The sequence below is a fragment of the Antrostomus carolinensis genome, unplaced genomic scaffold, assembly GCF_000700745.2.
Source record: "Antrostomus carolinensis isolate BGI_N321 unplaced genomic scaffold, ASM70074v2 scaffold20481, whole genome shotgun sequence".
NCBI classification, from domain to species: Eukaryota; Metazoa; Chordata; class Aves; order Caprimulgiformes; family Caprimulgidae; genus Antrostomus; species Antrostomus carolinensis.
In genome coordinates this window covers 7,308-17,939 of record NW_010292241.1, presented here as the reverse complement: position 1 = coordinate 17,939, position 10,632 = coordinate 7,308, and the positions used below count along the sequence as shown (strand labels likewise).

Here is a 10,632-nt window from a genome sequence, read left to right as displayed (position 1 = left end):
GTTACAGCCCCCTGCAACTCTTGGCAAGGCTGGCTGGCGGCTCAGCCAGCAGGAAGGGAGTGCTGCAAGTGGATTGCTGGAGCAGAACCTTATCTCACCATGTGCAGGTGAAGGTGTGGGTGTACCCAGAGGGCACGAGGAACTGCACGGGGGATTTGCTGCCGTTCAAGAAAGGAGCATTTCACCTTGCTGTCCAGGCACAGGTAACAGCACTTTGCTCCTGCACAGGAGCCCTGAATGCTTTTGCAGACTGGTTGTGCAGTGCTGTGGTTTATTTGCTCTCAAGTGAGCTGTGTTCTGGGGTCACAGCTGAGCTCCTCAGCTAAACTACTGTTAGGTGACATGTGCGGCCCAGCCAGAGCTGAGAGCCCCTTCCATCCCCTTCAGAAGTGACTTAACCCCTGTGGATGAGGGGCTGCAGACAGTGGAGAAGCTGCCTTGTGCTCTCTCCTGACTGCCCCAGCACTGCAGTCATGGTGTCCCATCTGGAGGGCAGAGCATGGAGGACAGGCACACTTGTCCCTCTAGCTCTAAGCTTTGCAGGCAGCAGCGTGGCAGCGCACTGTCTGCGCCCTGTTCCTGGGAGCACAGCTTCCCCACAGAACTTGCTTCTGGCAGTGGGTCCAGTGGGTGCTGCACTTTGTGAGCTTGCTTGAGAAATCCCAAAGCTGTTGAAGCATTTCTCAATCCCCCAGGTTGCAACAATGTAGTGTTGATTTGGGATTGTTAATGTGAGTGCTTCAGAGCAACATCTGGGCTTGCTCTGTGTGGAAATAGCTGCTCCCTCCCAGAAAGCCATATGGCACTTCTTGATATGTCTTAAACGCTTTCTCTCTCCCAAATGTCAAGATCCACGAGCAGTTAGTGGAGGAGCAGACAAACAGCTTCTTGGCTTTGGATGGCTAGAGCTGTCAGTGCTCCTCAGGGAGCAGTGGTGTTTGCCTGCGCAGAGCTCTGGGGCAGTGTGCCAGGGACACTGAAGACCTGGCCATGCTGCCTGGGCCCAGGAGGTTGCTGGAAGCTGAGCCACCCTGCTCAGCTCCCAGGTGCTGGGGACTAGGTGCTGGAGAGGTGGCTGAGAGGAAGTGGGTGCCTTGCGTTCCCATGCATTCTCTGCCATGCTTCTCGGGACTGGAATGACTCAAGGTCTGAGAGAAAACTCAGAAAACTCTTTACCTAGACTTTCCCTAGAAGAAAGCAGTACAGCAAGGATCCTGGAGAAGGGAGTAGGTGCCAGATCTCTTACTGGGTTTGACTGGCCAAGCCCAGGGTGTAGCTTGTGTTGTACCATCCCCATTCCTGCCTGGTGATGCAACCAAGGCAGGGGCTGGTGGCTGCTAGAAGGAAAGGATGACAGTGGAAGTGGTACCTGCCTGTGCTAACGCTCCCCCTGAGGCACCGACTGTAGATTGCATCAGTGTTACCAGCACTTGAGATATGACTCTGTGCCTGCCCTCCTGGCTGTGTCCCTGCCTGTCTGAAGTTTCCCAGAGAGCAATTGATTGCAGCTGGTGACTCCTTTTCTTAGATGCTGAAGGCACACCAGCTGGCCTGTCCCAAATATGTGCTTGTACAGCACGGCAAGGCCTGTCAAAACAGGCACACTCCAATATTTGCAGGTCAGAAAATACCTCAGTTTTGAAGCCTGGCTTGGGATGAGGAGCCCTGTGAGCCAGTGCTGACCTGAGGCTGAAGTGTAACTTGTCCCTCCTTGAATGTCCCTGTGCCTTGACTTGCTGTGGAATGGCTTTGATCCTGTTTGACTCCTGACTGTCCTAGCCTTTGGAAGTGGGTCTTGCTTGTGGGGCTGTGTGTACCCTGTGTGTCTGAGAGCTGGGCTCTGTTGCGTGGGATTTGCTGCTTAATCTCTGGCCTGCCCTGAGTTACTGTGGTGCAAGTAACTCCTCTTTTTTTTTTTTTTTTTCCCCCCCTCTTCTTCCCCAAGGTCCCAGTGATCCCTGTGGTGTATTCTTCCTTCACTACCTTCTATAACCCAAAGAAGAATCTATTTACATCAGGTACCAAAGAGCCTCAGGGTCTTTACAGTCACTTGGAGGCAGGGTTGATGCCATACTCATGTGGAGATCTGGTTCACAAGGGTGTGAGAGGGAGGCAGAGCTGGGGCGAGCAGGAATCGCATCTGGGAGATGTGTGGGGACAGTTCAAAGCACTTGGCAGCAGAGCATGGGCTGGATTAACTCAGGAAAGAATGTAAGTCAATATAGTGAGGGATGTTTTCATTGAAAATTGAACACCACCTTTCCCTTTTATACCTGGCACAGCCCACATCATTTGGTGAGAGCTTGGGGGAAGAGGCAAGCATGCTCTGCCTCCTGACCTTTCCAAACAGGGACCCCTCTGCAAGCGAGCCAAGGAAGCTGATTCTGTCAAAGCTCATAAGTCTGTCAGTACAAGTGCTGGGCAGAAAGTTGGCTTTCAGTCAACTTGGAGCAGTACCTCTGATTTTTGGGAGGAAGCCATGCTTGCTGTGCTCCCTGCATGGATGGCTGGAGCCAGCCAAAGGTAGGAGGGCTGGGTAGAAGCAGATGGAGGGAGCACCTGGTGCAGGCTGTGCCTGGCATGGCCCTGGAGCTGGGTGAGTCCATGGCCCTGGGCTCCCCCTACTCTCTTGGTCTGCAGGGCAGAGCAGGGACACCAGCCTTGGAAAGGGGCAAGCTCTGTCTGTGGCACAAAGGAAGCGCTCTGCTTGGGGCAGCTGAGGCTAATCCCCAGAGCAATCTCTTACCCCTGAGATCAAGGCAGCCTCCACCTGCACTCCTGGGATGGATACCTGGAGCCCTGTGAGGGGATGAGGGCTGTGCTGGAGCTGCCCAGGATGGGGGGGAGCAGGGTCCTGGGGGGGGGCAGAGAACAGTGTTCCTGTGGTGTGTGGGTTTCTCACAGGCTCTTCTCTTGTTCCTAGGCAAAATCAAGGTTGAAATTCTGCCTCCGATAGAGACCAAAGGCCTGACATCAGATGATGTCTCTGACCTCACTGACAGATGCTTCCGCACCATGAGGGAGACCCTTTTCAGGCTGTCCGGCCGTCCAAGCGAAGCAAAGGACTCATCCTAGATGCTTCTCTGGTGGTGTCACCATGTGGTGGTAGCTGAAGGGACCTCTCTATTGCCAAATAGCAAAGGAACTTCTCTTCCTCTGCAGTGACTTCTAACTCTGGGAACACCATGGACTGGCACACATGGGGTGTCGAGCCAGCGCTGAGGTTCCCCGTTGAGTGGATTTCTCTTATGGGTTCATTATCTCGCAATGAAATGTCTCCTTTTTCTGAATTTCTCAGGCATCAAACTTGTGCTACCAAAGGGCTCAATGACCAGAGAGGTGAGTTCCCCCAGCTCAGGCAGCTGGTGTGGGACAACAACGATGAAAACCTGGCTGGAAGGTGGACTCTGCCTCATGTGAGTGTCCCTGCACCTGTGTTCCTGCAGACGCAGCTAGTGCTGGCCTGGCCCTGTGCTGTCCCAGATGGAAACCACCAGGCAGCAGTTAGTGTCTGCGCAGCCTTGATGCTGTTCAAACGAGGCTGAGAATCAGGTGAAAATCATGACTCTGGCTCTTTGGCAGCACTGGGAGTGCAGTGTCTGCCCAGGGCAGCCTGGAGCAATGCGTCTGCGCAGCCTTGATGCTGTTCAAACGAGGCTGAGAATCAGGTGAAAATCATGACTCTGGCTCTTTGGCAGCACTGGGAGTGCAGTGTCTGCCCAGGGCAGCCTGGAGCAATGCCATCCGGCACAGAGAAGCTCACCAGCGGTCTCTGGGGCAGAGCCTGTCTGCCTGAGAGACACCTTTGGGTCCCAGCAGCATCTTTTGCTGAGGCTTCGTGTTGCCCAGGCACTCCTGAGCCAAGTCTATTGCTTCTAAAGAAAGCACCTAGGGCCAATAACCTCAGCTGGGTTGCAAAGGGGTGTGCGTGGGGCCAGTCAGCCTTATAGTGTCTCTTTGGGCTTGCCTGATGAAGTGCTTCTCCTCGCAGCAGTGGAGGGGGAAGCTGCAGTCAGACCAAGCCAGTATCAATGATCCAGGCAGAGTTTAGCTGAATACTGTCCAGCTTTGCCAGTTTAGTCATCTCCTGAACAAAACCTCATGCTTATTTCTACCATTCAGAGCCACCAGCTTGATTTTAAAAAAACTTCACATATCTGTTGGAGTTCTGGGCAAACCTGTCCCCTCGTGTGACTTGTTTGTGGCACATCTCTGGACAGCGCGTGTGACATGCACCTGGGTTGGCTCGGAGCTTCTTTGGTTTTGGAAAACTGCTGCCAACTCCCTGCCAGGGTCACAGTTGTGCCTGCAGTACTTGGTGCAGATGCAAAGGGCTCTGTCATGTTCGTTTTGCCACTTGTCATGGTCAGCAGTGGCCGAAAGATGGTGTCTGTCCCACATGTCTCTGTGCAGATCTCGGTGTAACTGCTGCTCTGCACAGCTTGTAAACCTCCTGCAGAGCAGCCGGGCAGGTGAGCTACGAGTGTTAACGGGGCTGGGAAAGCTTCAGCTCTGCCTTGAGGGGACCTAGGCTCCTTCCCCCGTTCAGATAAAGGGGTTTCTTCTGTGCTTTGAGGTGACAGATCTCTTGCTGGGAGCTGCAGATGTGGTGATGCCCTCTGCGAAGAGCAAGGCTGGGTCAGGTCCATGGTTCCAGGGGGTAATCTTCACCTCTAACTTGGTTTCAGGGAGGCTTTCCCTCCCCTGTGCATGGCACAGGGTGTGTAAGGTCGAGATAAGCTGCCTGGGGCTACTCGGGTAACCAATATTGCTTTTGCAGCCTATCTGGGGCTGCGGTGGTGGAATTGTGGTTATATGGCATCTTGGGGTTTAAAGCCTCAACTGGGAAAGGCAGGGGGTTCCCCTAGAGCCAGTGGTCTCCAAGGGAGGGAGCCCTTGGGCTGAGCTGGTGCTGGCAGGGGCTGGGGAGCTTTATCAGAGGGGCCTTACAGTACAGACTCAGGGGTCAGACCCACCGTGGGAGTGGGGTCAGGGTGGGAGATGGGAACTGAACCAGCACTTTGCAAGAGCAGCAGATAAAGGCCTGTGCTAGAGGTGAAACCTGGGAGAGCTGCTGGGGAGGATAACCACATCCATGGGGTGACTCCTGCAGCATCCTCCCCTGGGAGGAGGGAGCGGTGCCTCTGTGTGCAGTCGTCTGCTGTTCACTTTTAATTGGGTTGAGAGTGATGTTATGTACTTTTTTTTAAGAAAACAAAAAAAAAAAAGGTACACCTTTGGTTATTTAAATAAAGGTGACTCCTGGTCTTGTGTGGGAGCTGGGGGAGGCGGGCTGCTTGGGGAGGAAGAAGGGTGCTGACCCTTCAGCTCTTGCAGGGGGTGGGTTTGGTGATTGAGGAGGGGGGTGGCAGGTCCTTGTCCCCACCCTGTGTCCCACAGGCAGATGGGCTGTGTTTCTGCACCACAGCTTCACACTGAGGCACAGCCTGGCCTGAACAAGGAGGACAAATGCCTGCAGGGACTTGTTGCAGGGGAAGAGGAAAGTGGTGCCTGTGTGGATGGGTACCTGTGTCACAGCAGGGCCCTGGAGCGAGCACCTTCCCAGGCAGTAACATCCCACAGCCTTGGTGTGCACAGCAGGAGGTTTAATTCTGGTACAGCCCCTGTAACACTCGCTCACACAGCTCCTCCTGCAGCTCTGATCGAGGCAAGAAGGAAAATGTACCAGGTCGGTCATGTCTGCTCTGCAGTACCAGTGTCCTTGGGCTTGAGCAACCAGTGCTGGGGGGAGGTAGGCATGTGTGCCACAGGCTGATGGCACAGCGGCTGTTGGGTCTGGGAGAGAGCAGCTACCCCGACAGCTGGTGCTCGTGCCAGTGTAAACACTGCGGTGTGCCAGGCCCTGCTCCCCAATCCAGGTGTGCAGGGGCATATCCCTTCCCTCTTTGGCCCCACCCTGTTGATAGTAGAGTGGCACAGGTTTGTCCCTGTCTGCTCTGTGCTGATTATGGGAGTGTCACAGGGAAAAGTTTTCTATTAAAGCATGTAAAAACAGACTCTCTGCACCTTCAGGCCCATGTAAAGCTTCATCCTTGTTACTGCTCTGTAGGGCCTAGGGGTGGTGCAGTGGACTGGAGCAGAAGCAGGTTCTTTCAGAGCAAGCTGCTGTAGCTGCCATGCTGAGAATCGGAGAGGTACCAGCTCTCCAGTGAGAGACCAAGAGTGGACCAAGGCTGGTCCCAAAGAGCAGAACAGAAGCTGCAGGGATGGGCACCCACTCCCTGTACCAGCCAGCGTGTACCTTTGCAGGGACCAGTTGCACCCATCCCCTGCCATGATGCCTGGCTTGGGGCTGCCCCCTCTGCCACAAGACATTTTTGTCTGTGGTCAAACTCAAAACTTGCCCCTACCTTCTTCGGGTGGGAGCAGGTCAGGGGAGCATTTGGGGGCAGCTGTTCTGCCTGTGCTCTGCTGGGAGATGATATCACAGGGTAAGTAAAAGCCAGGCAAAGCTGAGCACCACAGCACTTCACCGACAGCCGGTCTCTCCAGCACAGCCAGACAGGCACTAACGGCACGAGGTAAGACATTTATTTTCTGCCTCTCCAGCAGGAAGAGGGTGAGATGCTGAGGGCTTGGAGTCCAGTTTGGAAGTAACTGTGTGACCTTTGATAAGGTGAGTTGGAAGAGAAAATGAAGGAGACACTGATGGGAAACCAGCCTTCTCCTGCTACCCTGTGCTGTCCCGTAGATGATGTGGCTTCATCCTCAGCCTGGGGCTGGAGAGTGAGATAAGAGCTATGGGTGTACTCTGCTTGCTCCAATTCCTTGGGCGCTTGGCTAGAGTTCATTCTTGCAGGAACCTGAGAAGATGAAGAAAAAAAACCGAAACAATCCAGCACTGTTGTTAGCCTGGGTTTGGTTTGTCTCTTTCCCCAAGAAGGATGAGGTTGACCTCAGCCTCTGTCAATATCACCCACACTTGCTGCTGTCCCTTTGCCAAACACCCCCAGGCTGGCTCTGTCCCACCATGTTTGGGAGCATCACTCTCCTCCCGGTGTGCTGCGGTCCTCAACAGCCTTGCCTGGGCTTGGGAAGTCCTGTATAAAGCAGCCAAGGAGGTGGGAAAGCCAGTGACAATAACACTGGCTGCTCTAGGATGGGAGGCTGGGACTGGCCTGTCCTCACTGCACAGGCAGTGGCTCTGTGTGACAGTAATTGGAAGCAGGTGCTGCTGGTCACCAAGTCCTGAGGGAGCTCCGTGGGCTGGGGAAGGGACTGTGTGGGGTGGCTGTGGCACAGCTGAGTTGGGGGTAATTCAGACCAAGGGGGGCTAAAATGGTTGCAGCTTAAAGAGATCCAATCTTGTGCAGTCACTGGTCGTAGAAAATGATTTTCAGTCCTTATGCACATCCCCACAGGGCAGATAACCAGAGGGTTCAGTTGTATCTTAGCATTCAGTGGTGAAATGCTTTGCAAGGCACAGAAAGGGGATGGCTACTTAATGCTCTGTGGGATGCCCTGCAAGCCCTAGTGCTTTCTGGAGTACAAAAGGACAGTCTTGTGTCCTCCAGGGACTTCCAAGACCATGAGAGGGACAAAAACAAGTTTTGCTTGCCAGAACAGGCTTGGCAGAAGTTAATTTCAGGACTTTGGAGTCATCCCTTGGAATAAATCCATGTTACCTTGTGATACTGCTCACATTCCTCTGTGCTGTCACTAATAATATGTACAGGGCACTACTAAGAAACTCAGTCTCCTGGAACACTCAGTGGTTCTGATGATTACTCCTTTCTGAGATGCTTTTTTTTAAGTGTCTATTTGCAGGTACTTAGTCTTCAAACAAGTTCTTTGAAGTCTTTTATATCTAAGCCATTACTGCAAGCAGTGAACTGGGACTGGATATGCCCTGAAACACAGTTTCCTGTCAAGTCTTTCCAAGCACCCTCACCCCTCTGCCATCAGCACCAGGCTGCTGCTGAGTCAGCTCCTGAGCCAACCCAGCCCTGCTTAGTTTCTCAGTGCATTTCGCTGGAATTATTTAATGGGAAAACGAGCTGCAAAGAGCTGCCTATCAAAATAGTGTTCATATGGTTTATGCTCTACTCTGAGTCAAGCTGCAGTGCTCCAGGGAGACTGTTGCACACACCTTGGGGACCTGAGGGGACACTGCCCTGCTCTGCGGTGCCGTGGGGGACCGTGCCAGGCAGGACCCTCCACCTTCAGCCATTTCACACATGACAGATCTCTCCAGTGTCTCTTCTTCAGAGTTTGCTACTTAGGAGACTTTCTCTGGTCCACTGCTTGGCAAAGGACTGCTTTGTAGACTTCAAAAAGAAATGCCTAAAACTTCCCAGGCTCGTAAATCTGCCAACTTCTGCACGCTCCCTAAACTTTCCTGATTGACTTTTTGGACTGTTAGTTTCCTAAGAGTTGGGGTTTCTTTTATCGAGACTAAGTTATAACGGTACAGGAAGGGAACACAGCTGGTGAGGGTGCTGATTGCAAGACATGACCCACTGCTCATAGTGGGCCCCCTCTGCTTCTGCCCCAGAGCCATGTTTCATGTGCCAGTCTTACGATTTTTGCTGCTACAAGGGCAGTCAGATGGTGCAGCCATAGAAACAGCTTTGAAATGAAGCTAATAGGCTGTTTGTATTCATCTTTTATTAATTACAGGCTGCTGAGCTTGAGGGAGATATAGATTAATAGTGGCATATGTGTTACTGATCTTGCTGGTCCACATCTGCTCATCATGGCCAGTGTGGGTGGAGTGTAACCCTGCTTTTTCCAGGTACTTACATGTCTCCAGCCGCTCCTCAAGGAAGGAGATCTGCTCGCTCAGGGAGTCAATCCTGTCCAGTTGCTGAAGGGAGTGGGACAGCCGGCTGATGGGGTCTGTGCCGACGTCCTCCGGTGCAGATGGCATGAGGTTGTGGAAGGGGGCCAGCACCAACTGGAGTTTCTGCAGGGAGAAGAAGAACCATGAGCGTGTCCTCCCCAGCCACAAGGACCACCCGGCAGGACATAGCAGGCTGTCTGCCAGGGTGCACCCCACCGGGGCAGCTCGCGGGGCTTTGGTTGTGTTCAAAAGGCCACTGGGCTGGAACAGCTGCTGTGTGGGCGCTGCCGGCAGCGTAGAGCACAGCTGGGATTGCTGCGGCACAAGGCCAGCACGATGTTAAAAATAGAGCTGGGGCAGAGGGAAACCCTGGCTGTGACAGCCCAGGGTGGGAACTGGCTGAGCACGGTCTTGAGCTGCGACACAGCAGAGAGGGCAGGACAGGGCAGAGGGGACCTCACCTGCTCCAGCGCCTCCACTCTGCTCTTCAGGTCTTTCATTTCTTCCTTCATTTCACTGGGGGGACCTGAAAAAGTGACCAAGAAAAAGTCAGTGTGTTAAAGCCCATTGCCTGAGGTGAAGTGGAAGGTGCTGGGGAGAGGTGTTGCTGCAGGGCCAAGCTCTGCTGCTTTCTGCTCCCCTCTTAGTGAGCCCCCAGGGTCTGCCCTGCTGGGACCAGCCCCTGGAGCATCAACTGGATCCAATGCCCGCTGCAAGCACAGGCACCTAGTCCTGCTGCTAAAGCACACAAGCCTCTCCTTGCTGCTGGAGTACCTGCAACAAAGTGGAGAATTTTTCAGGCAGTGGGGTGATGTTTAAAGGATAAGATGTCTTGTGAAGCCTGGCCTTTTGTGCCTGTGTTGTCAGATCAGTTAGTACCCGGGTCTGCCCTGTCCCATGGTGGGCACAAAGGCTTGTCCCTGCTAAGGGCCTTGGACAGGGAATAAAGACAGGTGGCTTGTGGGGCACGTGCAGACAGTGCCTGGCTCTTCCAGGTGTGTCCCTTGTGATGCCCGTGCTGGCCACAGCGCATTATTACTCACGGTACGAGTTTGAAGTGTCACAGCGCGTACCAAAAGTAATAATGAGCCGTCACCAGTGCTGCCCACTGCTCCTCGTGGCTCCAGACTTGCCCTGCGGGAAGGATGATGATGATGACAGAGAGAACAGCTGCATCCTGGCCACCGCGCACCACGGATGGGCTTTGTCACCCTTGCAGATGGAGAAGTAGCTGGATTTGTGCACGGAGAGGTTATTTGGGTGGTAGAGGGACTTCCAGGTCACTGGGAATAAAGCTGAGAGGTTCTGGCTGTTGTCCCCTCTCCTGTTTCCTGCCAGTCCTGCTGCAGCCACCCTGTGATGCCGAGTGTTAATCCCAGCTTTCATCAAAAGCCCTGAGTAGCCAGGGCTGTCCTATGACGGGGGACAGGTTACCTGTTTGGCTGAAGGTCCCTGGCTCTGGGGCTGGCACCAGGGGCTGGCAGGCCTTGTTATCAGCAGCGAGGCTGAAGCCGTCCCAGCAGGCACAGCGGTAGCTCCCGGCTGTGTTGATGCAGATCTGACTGCAGCCATGGCTCCGACCAGCACACTCATCCACATCTGCAACCACAGGTAGGGCTCGGTGAGGACAGGGGTGGTGAGGAAGTGCTCACCAGGGGTGAGGGGCACAGAGGGCTCAGCCCCACAAATAGGGATCCTGTTCCCCCCACAGAGCCATACGGGCTCATGCAGGGTGGGAATGCGATGGGACCCCAGACTGAGCTGGTGTTTGTGCTGGGCACAGCTCTGGGTGCTCTCAGTGCTGCAGGGTGTGAGCACAAGACCCGCCA

At 54.1% G+C, this 10,632-nt stretch overlaps 2 protein-coding genes across 2 annotated transcripts in view; one reads left to right on the top strand and one right to left on the bottom strand.

Annotated features, from left to right (window-relative positions):
- AGPAT2 (1-acylglycerol-3-phosphate O-acyltransferase 2) overlaps window positions 1-3,430 on the top strand; it is a gene marked incomplete at its 5' end in the record, with an annotated part of 4,345 nt that extends 915 nt beyond the window's left edge. Inside the window, 3 exons of the mRNA XM_010176891.1 lie at window positions 108-203; window positions 1,946-2,018; window positions 2,924-3,430. Coding sequence (XP_010175193.1) covers window positions 108-203; window positions 1,946-2,018; window positions 2,924-3,075 — 321 coding nt within the window. The remainder of the gene's footprint in view (window positions 1-107; window positions 204-1,945; window positions 2,019-2,923) is intronic.
- A 3,068-nt stretch (window positions 3,431-6,498) lies between these two features.
- The window catches only part of EGFL7 (EGF like domain multiple 7), a 6,631-nt gene continuing 2,497 nt past the window's right edge, over window positions 6,499-10,632 (bottom strand). The window contains exons 4-7 of the mRNA XM_010176890.1: window positions 10,238-10,402; window positions 9,265-9,329; window positions 8,764-8,926; window positions 6,499-6,824 (exon numbers count right to left, since the gene is read on the bottom strand). Of these exons, the coding sequence (XP_010175192.2) occupies window positions 6,802-6,824; window positions 8,764-8,926; window positions 9,265-9,329; window positions 10,238-10,402 (416 nt within the window). The 3' untranslated portion in view covers window positions 6,499-6,801. The remainder of the gene's footprint in view (window positions 6,825-8,763; window positions 8,927-9,264; window positions 9,330-10,237; window positions 10,403-10,632) is intronic.